Source organism: Neopsephotus bourkii, unplaced genomic scaffold (assembly GCF_033783945.1).
Source record: "Neopsephotus bourkii isolate Nb327-2 ecotype Australia unplaced genomic scaffold, CSIRO-AGI_Nbou_v1 NB_53, whole genome shotgun sequence".
NCBI classification, from domain to species: Eukaryota; Metazoa; Chordata; class Aves; order Psittaciformes; family Psittacidae; genus Neopsephotus; species Neopsephotus bourkii.
In genome coordinates, this window is record NW_026900570.1 from 9,891,097 (window position 1) to 9,912,278 (window position 21,182).

At 39.7% G+C, this 21,182-nt stretch overlaps 1 protein-coding gene and 1 long non-coding RNA gene across 14 annotated transcripts in view; one reads left to right on the forward strand and one right to left on the reverse strand.

Moving 5' to 3' along the window:
* The window catches only part of LOC133210778 (uncharacterized), a 33,770-nt gene extending 28,721 nt beyond the window's left edge, over positions 1–5,049 (reverse strand). Inside the window, exon 1 of the long non-coding RNA XR_009725019.1 lies at positions 4,615–5,049. This is a non-coding gene — a long non-coding RNA (uncharacterized LOC133210778). The remainder of the gene's footprint in view (positions 1–4,614) is intronic.
* Positions 1–21,182, forward strand: part of EPC1 (enhancer of polycomb homolog 1) — a 70,026-nt gene that overhangs the window by 14,773 nt on the left and 34,071 nt on the right. For 2 of the 13 annotated variants that reach the window (XR_009725010.1, XR_009725012.1), the window contains exon 1: positions 5,626–6,053. The exons of 3 other annotated variants lie outside the window; for them this stretch is intronic. Coding sequence is in view for 7 of the 10 variants with exons in the window: in XM_061350393.1 (XP_061206377.1) it covers positions 5,901–6,053 (153 nt within the window). In the remaining 3 variants the exon portion in view is untranslated. Of the gene's footprint in view, positions 1–5,625; positions 6,054–21,182 lie in introns of those variants that run through there. 8 more of the 13 variants (XM_061350393.1, XM_061350463.1, XR_009725013.1 and 5 more) reach the window with 5 other exon arrangements.

Here is a 21,182-nt window from a genome sequence, read left to right on the forward strand (position 1 = left end):
ATTTTGGAATCTAAAGGGTAATGTCTACTTACATTCTGTTGAATGTCAACAGAAATAGGAAATTAAATGCAGTGTTATCCCACCTCATCTCTATTTGATATTCTGAAGTGTAAATGGGAAGTGCTTACAAGAAGTAAAAGGTAACTAAAAACTTTAGCCATGCAGTACGTGTACTCACCTGTTCGCTAAAGAAACAAAAATTCAGATACATATGTAGACATAAAGATAAATTACTTTCCCCTCATTGAGACAAAAGAATTAAGGAAAGACTTACTTGGTCCCTACTTCAAATTATGATTTTAAAAACTTCAAACAAGCTTTGTACCTATTGCAACTCAACCATGAACACTGAAAATAACTGAGTATTTCATACCATTCTTTGAGATGCCAAAGCTATGAAACACTAAACTAGGGTTGTTTTTTGTTATTTTTTCCTAAAAAAAAAAAAGGGGGGGGGGGGCAAAAGCTGAAGGTATCACGAAGACATTCTAAACCTGTTTTGTAGTATGGTGTCTGGTGTCTGATCTCCCCATATGTTTGACAGTTCCATTATCTCTTTTAAAACAGACAACTGACACCAGCAAATAAGGTTAAATTATTTTAATTGATGGTTGAAATCTTCATGCTGTTAAGATGATTTCTATATGCATCTACTTACTACTGTAATGTGACATTTTATAAAATAATGAAGAACCTCTAGTGTCATATTTGCCTACATTTATCTCATTTTAATCCAAATTCCAGGTAGCTCACTGAGATGATTTAAAAGAATATAGCTGTCTGTAATGTTATAAAACATAAAAGAAGATAGCTGAGGAGCAAATTTGAACAGAAGCATCACTAGCAAATGTAAAACAGGAATAAACATACACAATCCATAATAGCTTACTACTGAACATAACAGCTACACGCATCTTTCCAAATACAATTGTAGAATGGTTTGGGCTGGAAGGTATCTTCAAGTTCCAACTCAAAAGATCACTGAGTTCCAATCACTCTGACACAGGCAGGGATAGCTTCCACTAGGCCAGGTTGCTCAAAGCCCCATCCAACCTGGCCTTGAACACTGCCAGGGATGAGGCAGCCACAGCTTCTCTGGGCAACCTGTGCCATTGTCTCACCATCCTCACAGGGAAAAACTTGCTAGTATCTACCCTCTTCCAGTTTAAAGCCATTAACCCCTACGTGCTATCCCTACAGCCCTTGTAAAAAGGGAAAAAATGCCCCTAAGAGTCCTTGGGAAAAGAAACCCAAGTACGGTAATGTCATATTATGTCATTTCTTAATGTTTGACTATTGAAAGGGGGCAGGGGGTGGGGGGAGAGGAATACCAGTGATACTTTTTTAGTTCAAAGTAGTCAGCACTTACGGAGATAAAAGGCAAAAAACCTGAGGTCAAGAAAATCACTATATAAATTAATGATGAGTTAGTGAGCTTTACAGTAATAGGGGCAGGGTGTAAAGTAGTCCCAGAGTGATAAAAAAAGAAGAATTTCAAATATTTATGGATATGCAAGTTACCATATAGTTTAGCGTACTCAGCATATTCCTTAGTTTATCCAAATACTGTATTATCTTCTGTAAGAACTATTTTTAAATGGTTGGCAAATGAGAAACTTGTTTTACCTTTAATACGTTCTACTTTTAATTGTTGTCTCCTGCAGTTTTAGGTAGGTACAAGAAAAGTATTAAAGAAAATAAACGTATGTAAGGAGTCAAATACACTTGACTTCTAATACCAGTTTGACTGTGGATGTCAGTGTATCATTATTTTGGGAGGCAGGGGAAAGAAGGAAGTTAGTTTAGAAAAAATAAATCAAACCAAACCACCCCTGCACCTCTTCCAATGAGGCTGAAGAGTGGAATGACATCAGATGTTCACTGTTAATACTGTTTATTGCTGTGGATATTTATTTTCTCAAATAAACAGTCTTTCCTTAGAAAGAGAACAACAGAAAACTCATATTTGCAATATCAGCCTATATTGTACTTTATTTCAACCAGTAAAACCACCATTCCTAGAATTTTATATCTTTAAAAGTTGCATTATTCCAGAAAGTGCCAAAACTGGCAATTTAACTTATATGCCCTTTATGCATACATATTTTGTGATTAGGATTTTTATTAGAATAGGAGACTATTAAATCCATGATTAGAAGACTCCAAGTCTTGCCTAAAGAAACTACTGAAAGTCTGTCTTTAACTCAGATAAGTTTTAAGCCACAAAATTAAATAAATACTAAAATGTGTAAAAACTTGTCAAATGGTACATAGAGCTTGCAAACCAAAGCAGCAAGTTAAGTCTTGGGGTTTCACAAACCTGAGTTAGATATTACAAGAGACCCCTTTCTAGATCTGTATGGATAAAGTTGTTGGATCGCCACCCTTAATGCTTGGTCTGAATTTAGTCCTTTCGAATGTATATGGAAATGGTTATATCTACCATCTACATAGCTGATGTACAAAGTTTTTTCATTTTGGTAAAGCTTGTTCTTTTAATTAAACACTTTGAAATCATAAAAAGACGGAGCATTAAATAAATGCCTCCAATGCTAAAGGTCTGTTTTCAGTGGTTTGTACAAAAAAAAACACCTAGCAGTTCAAAATGCCATATTCACTCTATTTCAGCTACCTTACAGTTCATTAAATTTCCGTTTTTAAGATGGACACCTAGCACTTCGGTACAACAAATGAGTTTACACTTACGGATCCTTTACTGAAAGCTGGCAAAGAATATTTTGGTCATTATGCAAAACATAGCAGTTTCAAATTAATTGCTGTCACAGTGCAGCACCGATGTCCAAAAATGTGAAGTCAGCATTTTGGTAAATGCTACAAAATGGCAAAACTGAAAATAGAGCTGCATATCCTAAGTGAAAGTGAAATAGAAACATCAGTCTGTTTATGTTCTATACTTTCTCCTGTTATCACCTTTACAGAACAGAAGTTAGGGCTGATGTCACATTGTTTTCAGGTATCACACTTCATCTTACTAGCAAATTAATTTAGGTAATTTTGAGGACTAATCAGCTCCTGATACAAAATAATTACATGCAATTTATTTCATTGGCAAAGCATTAAAGGCTATTGAGTCCAATAGTTTCAGGCCAAAACTCTTCTTAATGCACACTGTCCTGTTCATATCCAAATCTTATTGCCCATTCTCCTTGCTCTGTGCTTTTATCAAGCCTGTGATAGGGTTAGAAAGGCAAAGGTCAATTAAGGATAAGCTTAAACTCGAATATTCTTTCTTAATACTTCAGGTTATTTTCTGTACTTTGCTTTTCATTCTGTGTTTTCTTTCATTACTGGAAGTGGAGAATGGTATTTAATGGCCTTATTTTTTGCTTAGCTGCCAGGTATTTCATTTTCATTTCATGTTTTAGGTCAAAGCCGATCTATGATAGCATTTTTTGCTATCACCTTATCTGTCTACTAAGTGGATAAATTAAAATGTCCAGTATTTGTGGAAAACTCTGTAGATGTTTCATGTGCAATATATTTTAGGATTACTGTTTCTAAGTAGTGTGTGCTTTAAGCTTTAAAATTAGTGTAAAAAGCATTTTTTAAAACATTTAGTTCTGATGTAACTACGGAAATACAAATGCATATAATGATACTAAGCTCATGCTACCCTCCTTTAGAGAGGAAAATATGAACAAAGCCCAACCCCAAACTAACGAAACACCAGCCTTTGCTCAAAAAAGGGAAAGGTTTCATTCCCCCTAGCAGCTGTCTTCTGTCGCATTACCCATATGCAATATGGACAGAACTTTCTTTCCTGAAGAGGTTGTGAAGCTGAATGATTTGAAACAGTGAAACAGTTTGGGAGACCTATGGGGAAGTCAGACATGCAAATAGTTGGCTTGCTATAGAAACTGCTGTAACTACATATAGCAGTTATAGAATAGCTACATGCTATTCTATATAGAGTATTATATATTCTATACTCTCTATATATTCTATATTCTAATAGAAACTGCTGTTAACTGCGTGTAGCAATATTTCATCCAGGGGCTCAGTGTTGTTTGAAATCAAGGATGGTGGTATTATTATTAAAGAGGTGATTAAAATTGGCTTTTGCTCCTATTATATCCCAGATACCAGATTTTCAAAATTACTAAGCAATTTCTAAAATTACTAAACAAACCAACGCTTTTCTGATGATTTTGTTTCATGTCCTATTTCTAAAAGTTCTATTTCTGAGGATTAATATGTTCTAGAGAATAAGTTTTGTCTATTGATTCTTCTGTAACAGCACAAAATTAGCGTTTTTTGCTTTGTAAGTGGAGGGATACTTAAATTCCAGCAAAACAGTTGTCACACTTTTTAATGAAAATAAATGTAATTTCAAGGTGGATTTATTTAGGATTTAACCACGGAATTAGAATTACATTCTGACTTACTGCAAGAACACAACATATATAAGAACATTAAGCATTCCACTCTAGTGATGGTCTAGGAGAAAGAAACAGGTTTTGACATCTTTATGGATGTGCTGGGGTGGCATGTAGACATTACTGAGAGAAGTGAGACCCTGAATTTCCCATCCATCGCTTATAGTAGAACACTGTGTCAATTTGATCAAATCATTTGAGATATAAACGAGCTTACCTTGATGAGGTTAAGGTTCAGATTAAGTTCTGACCTCTGCCTGTAATGAGCTCGCCCGAACGGGTAACAACTTAAATCCAAGCAAGGGTTAAACTAGTTCACGCATCTTCACTTCGCTAGCGGACCAACTTCCGGGAAGCCTCCGAGAAATAGGCTGGAAGTGCTGTTCTACAGGTGACCGGTTGTTAGAGTGCTTCGGTTTTTCGGGGAGGTGCCCGTGTTTCTTCATTTAGCACGAAGGCGACAGCGGTTCCGCGATGCAAGGAAGGATCGAGCCGGCGGGCAAGTGCAGCTGAGGGGCAGAGGGTGCCGCCCCACTCCCGGAGGCGCTGCGGGCAGACCCAAACAAGGGCCGGTGCCGGTGCCACCCGCAGCTGGGCTCGGGCCGGGCCCCGAGGCGAGGAACAGTTTCCTCTCCCCGGGCGGCCCCGCAGCCGCCACGCGGCCGTTCGCCGCTCGCCGCTCCAGCCGAATCTCGGGCAGCGCCCTTCGCGCTCGAAGGAACCGGGCGGCTCCGACGGCTCTCGGCCGATTCCGGGCAAGTTCAGCCCTCGGAGGAGGCTGCCTTTCGGCCCGCTGCCGAGCCATCGGAAAGCTTGGGGCCGGCTTTTCCCGCTTCTCTTCCCTAGCCTTCCCGTGCCCAGGAGGCTGTCAGTAAGAGGCACTGCCGCTTTTACCTCAGGGAGGCTCACCGCCGGCGGTCGGGGACTCCGGGCCAGCTGAACTCGCGTACCGTAGCGGGAGCTGAGCACGCCCGCACTTTGAGGAAAAGCTTCCCTCGCCCTCTTCCCTGTTCCCGTCCCGTCCTTTAAGCGAGACGGGGTCCCGCGGGGAGCAACTGTGCCCGCGTCCCCGCCACGCGGCGGGTAGCGTCCGGGACTCGCCGCCCGAGCCGCTACGAGCTCTGCCGCGCTCCCGAGCCCGCGCTCCCGTGCCCGCGCTGCGCGCGCTCTCCCCCGGGCGGCGCTGTGCCCGCGCCCCTGCGCGATGCAGTGTGGGAATGGCTGTGGCGCTGGGGTTGGCTGAAAGAGGCGGCCAGTCGAGGTTTAATGTCCGCCATGTTGGCCGTGGCGTATTGAGCGGAGCCGGAGCGGCGGAGGAGAGAAGCCAGCGCCCAGCCCAGCCGCGCCAGCCGGCGCCGCCGGGCCCCGTGTCGGAGTGCGCCCCGCCCTGCCGGGGGAGCCCCGGTCCCTCCATGAGAGCGCTCGGCGGGGTCCGGCTCTCAGCTCGGAGCGCTTTTGCTGTCGCCCCCCCCTCCCCAGCCGGAGCCGCCATCGCCGCCTAACATGAGCAAACTGTCGTTCCGGGCCCGGGCGCTGGACGCGTCCAAGCCGCTGCCCGTCTTCCGCTGCGAGGACCTCCCCGACTTGGCCGAATATGCTTCCATTAATCGGGCCGTGCCGCAGATGCCCACGGGCATGGAGAAGGAAGAAGAGTCGGTACGTGAGACCCCCCCCCCCCTCGGCCGGGTCCCTCCATCCCCCCCGCACCCGGGGCCCCCACCTTCGCCTCTGCGCAAGCACAAAATGGCCGCCATCTTCTCCCTGCTCTCCCCGCCCGCCGGGAGGGGGGGGAACGACCTGGAGATGGAAGGCGGCAAACTCAGCGCCCCTTACCGCCCCTTCCCCTTGCGCTCTTCAGCGGCCCCCGCTCCCCCCCCCCCCCCCATCCCGCCCCCCGTGGTAGCTGTCGGCCCTTTCCGCAGGTCCCGAAAGGCACAAAGGGAGTCACGTGATGCCGCCGGCGTCCGCCATTTTGTGTCCCTGTTTCTTGGGCCAGGCCTGTGCGGCAGCGCGGGGAGACTGGGCCTCGGCGGCGCTGTGCCCGCTCTGCCCCACCGGGTGGCGCTGCTGAGCCGGCCGCAGCCGCAGGGGGCGCTCGACGGCGAGTGGCGCAAGGAAGTTGTGGCGGCTGCCGCGGGAGCGCGCGACCGCCTGCTCAGCCCGGGTCGCCCGCATCGGGGGAGCGAAAGGGGACGGGCTGGAAGCGGGTCCCAGGGCGTGAGGGACTGAGCGGTGTTGAGCTGCAGGCGGCGGCTGCTGCAGTGTTGTTGTGGTGGGCTTTGCCCGCGTCCCCGCTCACGTGTTGTGGCGGCATGCCTTCTCCTGGCGGGCTGCTCCGTTCCGGCGGGAGCTGCTGGCCTAGTAGCCTTTGTTTGGTATGTTTTTGCCTATGGTCATAGGAAGTGGAAGAGTTTCTGTTTACATTTACTTGAAACTTTAGAAGCGCCTAGACAGGCATGGTGTGAGTAAAGCTGTACTGTTCGCTACGTGGAAATACGAAAGCCAGTACTGAAATGCTGCTTAAAGTAACAAAATAGAATTTTGGAGGCCAAAATCTATCATTTCACTGATCTATCATTTCACTGTCAGTTTTGTTGTCTCGGTGGAGAACGAAACTTAAACTGTTTTGAACTTCAGGATCATTTAATCGTTCACTCAGTACTTTCCAAGCTGGGTATAACATTCAGTAGCTGTTACTGCTGAAGTGGGTTATTTTCAGTCTTTGCAGATCTTTATTTCCTTAGTATGATAAGTTTTTCCCATTTCTGCATTGAGCCCAGCCGATAGAGCTGTAGAAGTACGGTTATGTAAAGAGATTCTGAAACTTCCTGATAAGAACAAGCGTGACAATTTCATAGCGTTGAGTTTTTCTAGCTGTCAGGCTGCCATTGTCTTCCGAAGGTGACAGGCTGTAAAGTTCCTGTTTGTATTTCTACATTTAGCAAACTTTGAGTTACTTTTCTAAAAGTTACAATACGCATACCTTCTTTGAATGTACTTTTCGTGGCACTGTTGCTTTAAGAAGTTAACCGATTCTGTAAATTTTTGAGTGATTTCTAGAGTAGTCCTCTTTGCATGTTGTAGTCTCCATTCAGTAACTACTCTCTGAGACTTTCCTAGTGTAACTTGTAACTGCCTACCGTTTTAACAGAACTCAGTATTTCCAAGTCGTGTGCAAGTTGTAAGTTGCTTCGAAAGTCCACTAAAATACATACTGTGAAGTGTGTGATTTTTTAAATTTTTTTTTTTAATGATTTTGATTTGGTGATGGTCATTTTTGTGAAGGTGCTCAAAACTGTCATCCATTTAGCAGTAGTACTTAAGCAGTATTATGTAACTATGCTTGAATGTGTTTCTTTTGATGCAGTATATTCTGAATTGATACCTGTAGATTCTGAATAGGAGCGAGAGCAGCCCTAATTTCCATTTGTACCAGAATGTAAAATGTTGTGTTTGCTATTCTGCTTGCTTGCCGAGTTTATTTGTCAAAGTGAGCAAGTGTGCATGCATGAATGCATTTATTTATGTAAAAATGCAGGTTGCTATCTTTCTCTTTTACTGTTTGCCTGGCAGTTACAAGTTTTCAGGCTAGAAAATTACATGGGGTAACTATAACCTCCTTAAACCCAGAGATACATGTCCTAGCTAAGGAAAAGTAGACATTGACAGTGGAGAAACTTTAAGTGTTAATTATAAGACTTGTTTCTGTGGTTAATGTGATGCTTTTGTTACCTAGCTTTGAGGGTTAAACTTCAGAGCTGTGGGTGTAAATAGACACTTTACACAGTTAAAGTTTGCTCATGCCTTTGTTTTAAATATGTGTGTACACACCACTCCCAAGAAATTTGTTTGCCATTAGTAACCACGGCGTTTTCCTAAATACCTTTTGGATCTTCTTACATAAAATAGATGATGTTAAACTCTTTCCCCTTCTTGTTTTTGCAAACTTGCTGAACTTCCTTCCTTTCCTCTTGTTGCCCCAAAAAGTTTTCAGTTTTATACTGGTGTTGACACTAGAGGCTCATGGTCATGGTAATTGACTAAAGCTACATCAGACCTCATAGATTTAATACCCTGTTATGCTCTGTTTCCCAAACTTCATGCCATGCACGATTTCAGAAAGTTTGGAGTTTGTGTTAAATAGCAGTTGAAGACTGGAGGATTTTTCTGTAATACAAAAATATTTATTATTTTCCTAAATATTATCCATTTCTTTACAAACAGTTGGCAAACTGTCCATAAGAACCTGCTGTGAAGGGCAGCTTCAACTAGTGTGAACAGACATCTGTAACTACTTTATAAATAGAATTCTAATATTGCCTTGAATTTTACATAAATGTAATTTTAAATGAACACACATTTGGAGTTAAGAGCTCTCCTCTTGACTAAATAACTTTCCCTAGGGAAAAATGCAATCAAAAGGGATTTAATATTCAAGCATCGAGTCAAGATTTTTAAATGACTAATTAATGTTTTGATGCACAAAAAGGAATCTACTTTGTTTCCCTTTCATCTTATCTTTCTCCCAGTCCTGTTTTTTACAAAGAGTAAGTATGGAAAGCAGTATATCTTCATTATTACAGCTGGAATTGAAGTTGAGCAGTAATTTTCTGTAAGAGTCTTCTAAAGGAAAGCCTTACTGAGTTGATCTGAGTTTTAAAATATGTAGTTGGTAAGAGCGGTATACTAAGTCTAAAAAGAGGCAGCAACAAAGGGCCTTAAAGTAATGCTAATTCTGCAAACAAGTAAGAGTGTATCTTTCTACTTAGCAAGTCATAACTTCAGCTAGTGATTTCTTTTAGAGGTAGAAGACTACAGTATAAAGCTCTTTAGCACACAGACAGTGGTACTTGAAGTTAGCAGCTGATGCTGTGTTCTGACAGTTGATTTAGCTCCTGAGTTTCCAGGGTAAACACATGGTGGCTGTTGCCAAGTCTGTTGCTAAATCTAAGAAACTAAAAACTATCAAGAGACATATGCATCTCTAAAAAGAGAAAAATAAAAAGGCTTTCAAAATGTAATGACACTTCTTATGCAACACAAAACATTCCCTGTATTATCTCAAAATCCTGAGTTTAAGCAAAATGCATCCTTAGTACTGTAATTTTGAGAACCAAACAGACCTGTTAATAATATACTAATGCAGATTTGACTAACAAGTCCATTTAAATATATATCTACCTGGATAAAGAAGTAGATGGATTGGATTTGTTTATCTTTTGTGGAGTTTCTGGATTTGTTTGGTTTGGTTTGGTTTTTTTATAGGTAATAATTTGTGTGGCCTGTTCTGTGTTCTTTGAGAGAGATGTTGCTTTAACTCAGAAGTTCAGATCCTGGAAAAGCAGAACATAGGTAACTTAGTTCTTTGAGGTAAAAGGCTTTACTGAAAAAAATAAAAGGCAGATTGAAGCTTTTTGGCCATTTTCTGTAAGTTATGCTTCAGAAAGAAAGCATGGATGGTTTTACAGGCATCCTAAATTTGATGGCTTCCGATCAAACCAAGAAAAACTACACTTCTTTTTCCTGTGTTTTTCTGAAAGACAGCACATACACCATATCTGCGACCTCTAGATTCTCTTACATAAATAGAAATGTAGGTGCTTCTTAGACTGTGTAGATGAAATAAATATCTTTGTGGAAAACCGTTGAGTATAGTTGTTTTGGTTTGTTGTTGGGTTTTGTGTTGGTTTGGTTTTTTGTGTTTTGTTGTTGTTTTGGTTTTTAGAGAGAAAAAAAAAACCCAAAACACAGAAAACCTTCCTCACCCCCTCACCTCTATCTTCTCCTTCTCCCCCCCCCCCCCAAAAAAGACAAAAACCCAACAAAAAAAACCCAAACAAACCAAGCCAAAAAGTGAAGCCATATATTTGGAGCACCTCTTAACAACATTTATAAGGCATATTTAAAATGTCAGGAAGTGTGAACTTCTTAGCTGAAGCAGTTCCTCAGGAGAGATTAATGTGTGAGTAGATATGATACTTTTCATTAAGTACCCTGGTATACATCAGATAAATTAATTATCAAAATATGAAAATATGGCTATGTTGATGACATTTCTGGAGTTAACAGTCCTGTGGATATGGGAATTATCATGAGCTTGGGGGGGGGGTGTGTTCGTTTTCTTTTTCTTTTCCTTGAATGAGTGTGTTATCCTGATATTACAGTCATCCTAAGGTTTTGGTTGTTACATTTCTGTTTAGCCTTGTGCATGTTTGAGTTTGTATAGGTTAGATGCACATTTTTCAGCAGGTAAACTTTTGTGAATCCTGGTGTCCCTGTCCTTTGTGTTGAGGCAGGGCAGAGAGTATCAACCAGTATCCTGTTTCTTTATTATATTACTCTTTACTACCTCTTCTGACTAAGATCATGGTCCCGTGGTTTATCTTTGCCCTTATGTTAACTCTGGAGTAGCAGTTTTTCTGTCCTGCCAGACTGGTGCACTGTGTGTGGAGTTCTGTTCCAAAGGTTCAGAGCTTAACATTTGAGCTTGCTTTCTAATTTAAGGTAGTGTTGCTAGTAGCAGATAGAAGAATTAAACAGTCTGAAATTATAAGATGTATGGCTGTTCTTCAGTTCCTACTGTTTGCACACATGTTATGATGTAACTGATAGGTTGCACAGAAGGTGGAATTCAGTCTGTGCAGTTGTCATCTGTAAATATTGTCACACTGTGTTACCTGATGTTTGCGCAAACTCTTGAGGTAGTTTAAAATGTGATTTTGATCTCTTTAATTTCATAATTTTAATTACATTCGGTGCCCTGACTTTGGGGATCCTTAAGAAGAGTTTATTTTCCCTACTGGGTGAGGGGGGGGGCGGGGAGGGGGGTGGAACTAGATGGTCTTAAGGTCCTTTCCAACCCTGACTGCTGTGATTCTGTGGTGCTGTGATTCTGTGGTGCTGTGATTCTGTGGTGCTGTGATTCTGTTACAATTACATTGTTAGATGTGGCTTTGGTTGTGGGATTCTCTCCCCCAATATCTGCATGACCTGTTAGTATTTAGTAAATTCTATAGAAGACCTGATGAAGATAGCCTGATGTTCATTCAAATGCTTTGGAACACTTCAAACCTATTCTTGATAGGATGTGTCTTATTTTAGCAAAGCACTACTTGGTTAATTTCCCATTACCCAGGTTGTGTAGGCTCAAGGATTGCATCGCCTCCATAAAAATGTCTTTGAGCACAGCTACCATAGGTAGATTTGAAATACATGCACAGAAAATAAGACCTTTTCCTCACAAATCTATCTTGGAGGCATTGGGAGGCTACCATACCCAGATTCTCTTGCTGCTGAAACAGCTGGTTTTACTGTATCAAGTTAAAAAGCTGCTAAGGAGTGTACAAATAGGGACCCCTATGGTGCCATCTAGGATGAGTTGAATTTAAAAATGTGTGAGGTAAGTATGTAGCTGAGGTGTAGTGAGTCAATGTGTGAATGGTCTTGAATTACAGATGTAAGTTTCACTATAGTCTTTTTGAGAAAATTGAGACATTTTATATGCCATTTCACTACAGACAGGGCCAGATTTCAACTCTAAGAAAATTCCCATACCATTTCAAAATACTCAGGCAGTGAAAAGTGATTGTTTTCCCTTTGTTTCTTTCTGCCCAGCTTCTGACTATTCAGTAATAGTGGCAGCTTACTGGATATTTCACCTTCAGTTATACCACAGCTTTCTGTTCCATTGTGCTTAAATGTTGGCAAATAATCAGTGTACCTGAGCATTCGCACGAGTTAGGAACTCCTGATGGTGAGCAGTAGCAGTAATGTTGAAAATACTTAATGTTTTGGAAAACAGTAATAAGAATTGGTTGGTTATCAGTGCTTTATGCAGGTCTGAGACTTATCCTGGAGGTCCAAGCTCTGTTTTGAAATGATGGAGGATATGAATTAGCAAACTCTCTTTGAAAAAATTCCAAGTCAGGACATTGCTGTTCTAGGTGGAGCATGTTCTTTTTCTAGTTTGTTTGTCTATACAGGTTCTGCATAGAAAAGCATTTACTCTCTCCTTAAAAAGTTGGTCCTAAAAAGCTAAGTGTAGAGCAGTCTTAAGGAATTAGTTTGATGCATGCATAGTCAAATTATTTTTAACCTTTTACTGACTTTCCTGTAAATGCACAGTGAGAAGGCATCTAACAGCAATGGCTTTATACATAGCAGAAGTAACTACAGTGAAACATATTGTTCATGTTCAGACTTAAGAAAAAAAAGTTAGATTTGCTTAGTACTCATTTCTTTATAATGAGGATGGTTATCCATTGGAAGAAATGAAAAATCTCCCTCAAATTACTTACATTAACATTGGGGGGTGGGGAGGAACCCCAAAAGATAACTTCATTAGCAGTATTCTTAATAGCACAAGAAATAATACAACTGATTGGAGATAAAGGAGAGGAGCTTATGTCAGGGTAAACTCTTAAATCATTTTAAGACCAGGCTTGTATGAAAAGGCTTTACTTCCTGGGAGTTTTCACAGCCTGTCTTAAGGAGGAGCCCTATAAAGTTATCTTCCTGTTTTTCAGATATGATCTATCATATAATGGATTTCAGCAAAGGATTGGGTATTAATTGTATGCAGTGAAATATCAATAATGGGAAGGGGCAGTAGTTCAGTAACCAAATGTTTGAGAAGCAGAGTGATATGGCTTTATTTTTTGTTTCATCTCAGTAGCTAACATCCTGTATTTTATTCCAGTAGAGCATAAGTTGTCTATACATAAACCTGCCTAATATTAATTTATTTCAGGTAGAAGTGCAATGTGGCAAGCCCTTAAATCAACTAGTGTTTTCTTTGACTAGTTCACTTTTCTTGTAGCTGTCTTAATAGTTGTGACATAATTACATTATCATATTCATCATAAATGTGCAGTTATTTCAATATCAATTTGAAGAGAGTATTCAATGTGAGTTTTTAATACCTGTAAGTTAATACATTACTTCTTCAAGTTTTTGTTTTAAAGGAATGCTTGTCTGTCTTTAGGAGTCTTCTCTGCTAGAACAGGTTACTCTAATTTGCTGGCCTTAGGGAGCTGTAATAAGTTACTTGGTCTTTTTCCACTTCATTTTTGTAAGAGGAAAAACTAGTGCTAATATTGAAGAATGTATCAAATGACTAATGCATCAGAGTGAAAATGCTGGCTGCTGCTTTTGAGTCTGTATATATCCTCATCCTGTTTAGTGAGCCTTTAGGTACGCTCTGCTCTCCCTTCTACCAGTGTATTGTGTATTTCTGTGTATTCAGCTGTATGTACATTCAAGGACTAACCCTGTTCTAGGAGGATCTTTTTTGGTTAAACAAATATGTGAAGGTGAACTGTATGAATGATGCAAAGCAGGGAGTAAAAAGTTGAAAACTTCCTGGTCTGTCAGTCTGTTCAAGCACAGGTAGTTCAAGTGAGAGAAGAAGCTATCCTCTTAAGTACCACTCTTAAAGAGCTGTTTTCTTTATATTTAATCACGAGTTAAGAAATTAATGCTGCTTTTTTTTTTTTTTTTAATTGGAAACTTTCAGTAGAGTGTATTTTTTAAAGGATTGGTGTTTTCTGTTACAATTTGAAGAGCTGTAGTCTTCAGGTTCTTCACTGATCAGATGTCCAAAGCATTGCTACTAGAAAGGCACTAGTGTCAAAACTTGAATTTTGCATGGACTTCACTTTCCAGATTTTTTTTTTTTTTTTGAGGATTTTGTGCAAGGCTGTGTTGTGGAAGCATAAAGATTTTGCATTACAGACACAGAACTTGTTTTGTAAAGGGAAGAGGGGTGCAAGTTGCTTTGCAAAGTTCCATTGATTTGTAGTGAATTTCACACAGAATGCGTTTCTTGGTGTAGGTTTGGAAACAGTTTAACTTAAATTATTTTTTTTCTTTACTCTTCTGTCTGTGCCATTATTATTGCCCATGTTAGTCTGCATACATAGTGTACCACCTTCTCTTCCAGATATTTCCCAATATTTAATTATTTGAAATGTCTCATTTGCTTGTGTTTCTAAATTCCGTAGTTTTGTTCTCCTTTGACCTCTTTACTAGCAATAAGTTGGTTGGAGAGAAGAGAGTCTCCCATCCCAGACTGTTTTGCGCTGTGGTTGGGAGTATATGTACAGTTTAAATCTGTGTTTATACTGGATGTTTGTCTTGGTTTTGTGGTTTATTCCCACCATTAGCAGGGAGAATGAGTGTGCATGTATGAGTTAGGCTGTGGTGTAATTTCCTTTTCATATGGTCATAGAGCTAAATGCTAGCAGAGGTGTTAAACTTTGTGTTGTTTTACCATTTTGCTCTTTCACACTTTACCTGAAAATGTTAGATCGTACTGCTGAGGATTTGAAGGAAGTAGACCACCACTTTTAGCAGTGTGTGTGCAGATGGAGTTGGAATTCGAGGTCCTAAGCCAGCTTTTGGCAGCAGTATCATTTTCAGAGATGGCGAGAACATCGTCTTACTTTGGTTTACAGTTGCTGAACTGACTTTACTAGGTCAAATCTTTGTCATAACACAGAGTAGATGGAGGAAGTAGGAATATATTGTCTTGTGGATATCTAACAGTATTTCATGGAGTAGTTCCCTTTAACTTAGCAGGTCAGAAATTGATAAAACACCTGTGTAAGGAAAAAGCCCTACAATATGATGCATTTGAGACCTGCAAGTACATAGTTATCAGAGCAAGTGTGCTGTCAGAAATACCCAAAGATAAAAAAAAAAAGTAAAAAAAATTTTGAAAAACCCTTTGAATGTCTTCAAGCTGTTATAAGAAGCTTTGAAGTATTAGCTTTGAAGACTTTCTTTCTGTGTACTTCATTGATGTCGTGTTGATAAACCTAAAGGAAATTACTGGGAAATTAATGTTGCCTGCTCACAACATTGGGGTTTAAGTATGGTACAAAGTACAATGGACAGTTTGTGATAGCAAACTGTGGCAGGTACCTTATCTCTGTTAGAATTTCTTGTTAGCAACATGTTTTACATTTAGCCCTCTTTTTTCTCATCTCGCATTATAATGTTGATTTTCCTTTCCTACGGATTAGTTACTATTTGTTCCTTTGTTTTCAGCATGGGGGAAAATGCAGGAATTGTATAGAATGATTAAACCATTTAACGTAGTAAGCAATATGAAATTGAATCTATAATTGGTAATTTTAAAGCATAACGTTGGGCAGCTCTGAAATCTGTTCTCTAAGAATGTATGCGGTGTCAGGTTGATGGTTTTCAGGATACAGTGTGCTAAATCTTTTTATAAATTAGTGTATTTTTATAAATACACTGATGCCCTTTAGTAGTATACATGGCACTAGGTAGTGACAGGAAGAGGTAGGATATCTAGTGTAAGAGTGTCTTTTTTCTGAAGTCCTGTAAGTGGGTTTCTGTGCTGATACGTGGGCTATATTCTTGGATTTAGTATTTGAGAAGGGCACAAAGCAGTCTCTAAAATGTCTATTATTACACATCAGTATATTAAAATATACATCCACTTTAAAGTGTGGATATTCATACCACTGTATACCCGTGTAGCTGGGGACTGTCTGTTAGGATTCAGTATTAGTCTGCAGCTGCACACATGGTAGAGAAACATAGAGCTCTGTGTTATGACCAGTATAATCGGGTTCGAACGTTCTGCTGAGAGGTGGAAGAAATAACAAGTCTGTGTTCCTTGAGAGATCAAGTATAATTAATTTGTGTTGCGGTTAGAGGCTTTTACTAATGCAGTAGACAAAAAAAGAGTGAAGGCCTAAGGAATGATGGAAGGTGTGGAAGGTTTGTGTTGTGTTTGGTGGTGGTTGGTTTTGTGGTACTTTTTTTTTTTGTTTGGTAGGTTTTGGTTTTGGTGGGTTGTTTTGCCTTTTTTTTTTCTTGTTTGTTTTTAATAAATGAAGAGTATAAAGTGGCTTAAATGCTGAGTGAGTGAAAGGTGTTAAAATGCTACTTCATTTGCGGAGAGGGTGGGAACATGGGACATGACACATTAAAACCAACCAACCAACCAACCAAGCAAAAGAAAACCCAGCAGAAAGTTATTTGGGCTAAAGTTGACAGTGGCCTGAAGTAACTGACGCTGTCTCCTTGTAGATCACATTCAGTAGGCTTATTTGTCCTAGTCATACACTTAAACTCACTGCATGCATAGAGAGAATAACAATGGCACTTATAATGCATTGAGGAAATGCTAGTCCTTACAGTAAACCTTTCCTATTCACCTTTCTTCCTCCTCCTTTCATCCCCTTCTCTGCATGACTTCACTGTTTTTTCACTTCTCTTGTGCAGTGTTTATGCAAGCCTTAAAACTAAGTTTGATCATAATTGCACATAAAAGGTCATGAATCTTAAATGCTAGTTTGTCTTATGGGTTTAAAGGCAATCTAAATAAACTTGGGGATTACAGGATGCCAAGAATAGCTGACCTGTAAAGAATAATGATTCGGCACCTGACTTGCAGTCAGTGTAGACTTTGTCATCCAAAACCTGTTTTTACTGATCAGGAAACTTTTAAGTTGGTATTTTGTCAAAGCCTTTCAGCCTAATACAGGCCTCTAGGTAGCGTCTTTATGCATTCAAATGTACCAGTGTTCACTTTAAGTCCAGAAAAGTTTCTAAACGTTTAGATTTGCAAACTGAAGACTGACAGCAGGAAATACATAGATAAACTCATCACAGTGGTGTAGTCTTTGGAAAAATCTATTTTAAGTTATTCGGTGTTGCACTTGTCACCATCACTACTGAAGTACATTTTCCACCTTTGTGATATTAGACCTGAAATTCTGATCTGGTGTGTGTTGTAAATACAGCAGCTAAAAGGTAAATAAAGTGTTTGTAGGTTTTCATTAATGTATTTCAACAAAACATATTTAACGAGGTCAATTCTATACCAATAACTAGGCACCAATTCTGTACCATTTACTAGATGCCTTATGCAGTATAACTCTTGAGTACATGTCTTCTAGTATTTGTACTTGGGGGTGGGGGTGTACTTCAGCTGTCTTAAATGTCTTAGCAGCTCTCCTGATACCTTGCTGTCTTGGTACATGATGTGGGTTCCCTTCCTAAGAGTTACAAACTGCAATGCAGGCTTTTTCCTCTTACTGAAAGCTGTAATTTGAAGGAACATGAGGTGTGACTTTGCTACCATTGACACAGTTACTGGAGATCGAGGTTAGGCATACACTTTGCCAGCCTGTGCATATTTGTGCACCTCAGGTGTCTGCTTGTTACTGTATTAGACAGTTTATTCCTCTGTATAACACATGATGGAAATAAAGTATTTAAAATACAGATACTGTGGAGTCTACAAAAGTGTGCTTGTTTAACAGCTTTTAGTCATTACTATGTGCTTTTTCTACAGACTTTATTCCCCATAGCACTGAAGTGGATAATACTGGAAAGGTTTTTTGTTTATTTTTGAAATAGGAAATAAGCTTAATTTAAGGCGATACTCTGGAAGCTTCTTTTTGCTTGTCTCATGTAAGATGTTGAGCCTTAACTTGTGAATGAACAGGTTTAAACATATATTGATACTTGTTTTTCTGATAATGTTTTGACGGTTTTCTGTCTCAACATAACTTGAATACTGTATGATGTTCAGTATAAGTATCAGTCAAATTCTGTTGCCGTTTAAATGTCAATGACTGCTTGAGATAATGAAACTGTACTTTACAGAAGATGTAGCTAACCCTGACAGGAATACTGTAAGCAATCTTATGGGAAGGTACAGCTCTTGTAGTTTTGTGTGTTACAGAACCTGTGTAAACCCCATGGTTCACTCACTGATTTATCCTTTTTATTTTTTTTTGTTGTTCATTTGCCTTTTTCCCCCCAACAAAAAATAAAGTTGCATGTGTTGGGTGTCTCTCAAGCCTCTTATTAACAACAGAATTGTATAGTTCACACTGGCCTAAGAAGTTCAGAGAAGCAAAAATTACCAGACAACTGAACGAAAAGACTAAAATAAATTTAACTTGCATTCGCAGCTTCTGATACCCTGTGGCTCTGAGAGAGAACTGCTGTGGGTTTTGTGCCATTCTTCCTGTTCACTGTAGGAATACTCATTTGCTCCTTTTCGAGACGTGTTAGGCAAAATGGCACTCTGGCAAAACTCACACTTGTGATGCAGTTAGCTTCCTTAACTGTTCTGTGCTCTGTGAAGAGTTTGGTTGCTAGTAATGCCTAGCATTTATGTTAGTTCAGTCAACCAGTTTTGGATGTTTGTTTGTTTATTGGGTAGTTGGGTGGTTTTGGTATTTAGAGTTCTGAACTTTAAAGTCCAGTTAATACTGAGTTTTGGAGTCTTATTGCAGATTCTGAGAGGAAAAAATAGCTCTAGTAGTGTTCTTGAGATCTGTTTTTAATGATTTTTAATAAAAGAATCCAAATCCTGTTCTTATTTAGCCTTGTTTTTTCTCCAGAATCTCTGAGCATATGTAGATCTGGGAAGCTGTCAGTCACTGCAGTTTGTGCAGCCTGGTCTGTGGAAGGTAATGTTTTTAAGCCTTCAGCAGACTGATACTCGGGAAATAGAGGTGCTCCTCATACTGTATGTTCTGGCTTTATTCCCTTCATGTTGCTTTTCTGTGCCTTGCCTGTCTTGATTCTGTACTGTTCCTGAGTTGATTGGTGCATCCAGATTGAGATATGCCTTAACTGCAGATGGAAAAGGGTTCGTTTAATGAGGATCATTTGAAACCCTGGTCTGAGGAACAGCTCCTCTGGAAGGAGTCATATATTTTTTTTCCATAGCTGACATAGAAAACTTTGAGAAAAGTGTAGTATAAAATTTCATCCAGCGCAGCTGACTTTTTTTTAAGTCATGTTACGTTTCTAAATGCAGATTTATAACTTACCTTTAACTTCACCCAGTGCTGTGTATGATATTCTACTGTGGAATACTTGAGGCACCCTATCTGTGGTGTAAACACACAGCCCTATGCACACCTGCATATTAGTATTGTTCAGAAAAGTAATGAAACAAGTTTTATTTGCTGAAACTTGTTTGCTGTGGAGTTGGGTTTACATATTACTTGTTATTCAAATGACACTTTTTTTTTTTTTTTTATAAATCAGTGCTCAGTGGTGTTACCAGTACTATTGAGTCCTGGTAACTAATGAAAATGCTGGAATCAAAGCATGCAGCTCTTGCCATCCAAAACTGACTTGTTATGCAGTATTGCTGACACACAGTAATGTTTAAGCAGCAGCAGTATGTTGCTGCATCTGTCTTTTAACTTGGGAATTTGATACAATTTTATTATGAGTCAACTGATGAAGTGATCTTACAGTTCTGCTTCCATTTTTTCTATACAAGGGAAAAATAAATTTGCTGTGAAGATTTCTTCAGGCTCTCCTAAATGGCTTCATAGCTGAAACCTTTGATGAGGACAGGTTAAATTTTGAGGCTAGTTCTCATTCTGTTGTAGACTGTATCCTGAAAGCTGTATTCTTGTAAACTGTATCATATCTTGGTTAATTTCGTGTTACAGTCTGATTTCAGTGTGGATGTCATGCCTTGATCTACTTAAGGAATACATTAAAAGCATCTTAATGTTCTTTAGAATCCTTTATTTAGGGATAATATACTGTATTATGTATTTACTGTACTACAGTATAATTTGTGTTATATTGTATTATATTATGATTTAATCTGTATTATGTTCAGTATAGATCACTGAAATAGTTTTGATGTGTTACAGTCCCAATTTACAACAATACAGCTGGAACAGCAGGGCTGTGGTAAAGAAGGGGGACTTAGGTTTGCAGCTAAGTCTGGAATCTGTGCTGCAGTCACACAAGATGGACTGATGTGGTTTAACTGTTAATACTGAAAAGATGCAGTTGCACTGTTTCCTTAGAGCTTGCCATGGTCTTTACATTACCTGTCTGTGAACTGATTTAGCTTACAGCAGGCAACTTGCCTAACTACCCTTCCCTCTGGATTACAGGGCTACGTAGGCTTAGGAGTTCCATGAGTCAAAGCGATCACAGAGGAAAAGATGGGAAATTTTTATGGCTGTTACCAGCACTGAGGAGATGGGATAGCTCCTTCTGCTGGTATTAAGCTGTTAGCAGTTCTTAAAAAATTATTTTAAACTGATGCTGAGTCCTGCGGTTCTGAATGCATGTACTGCACTATTGATTTGGCAAGCAGCCGAGTTACTTTAGTCAGGCTGGTTTTAGATAGTTAGAACAGGACCTGTGCCTGGAAAGACTGAGGTGTTAAATTCCACTTTTGAACTGTATTGTGGTTTAATGTATGTGTTGAATACAGGAGTTTTCCTGATTTCCAGGGTTCCTAGGTTGTGTACTTTACCCCCTCTAGCACGTCTTAAGCCTCTCTCATGAATTTCTTCATCTCTGCCTATCTCTTTTCCATAGTAATTTAAAATGTGAAGCTAATAATTCTTTTCAGACTTTGGTAACAGGACAACAAATCATTCTCTGTGTCTTTTAGAGTTGCGATCTGTAGTATAATGTTGTTAGACTTCTGAGTCAAATGCCCTCTGTGTCCTCCACCTCACGACCACCATTCCCTGAACAAGCATAGCAGGTGAAAATTTCTTAAAGTTGTAAGTAATTTGTTGATGGAAGCAAGATTTTCCCAAGAAAAGGGCAGATTTCTTGCATGCTCCTTTAAGCATCTGATTTGAACATGGGGAAAAGCAGTCAACTAGGATGCTCAAGATGATGTGGGTGACCTCATTTCTAAGCAGTGTTCCAGACAGACTAATAATTAGGAAGGTTTCTTGATAGTCTGTTAATTACAAAGCCCACATATTTTAAAAAGTAACTTAGGTCACGTTTTCA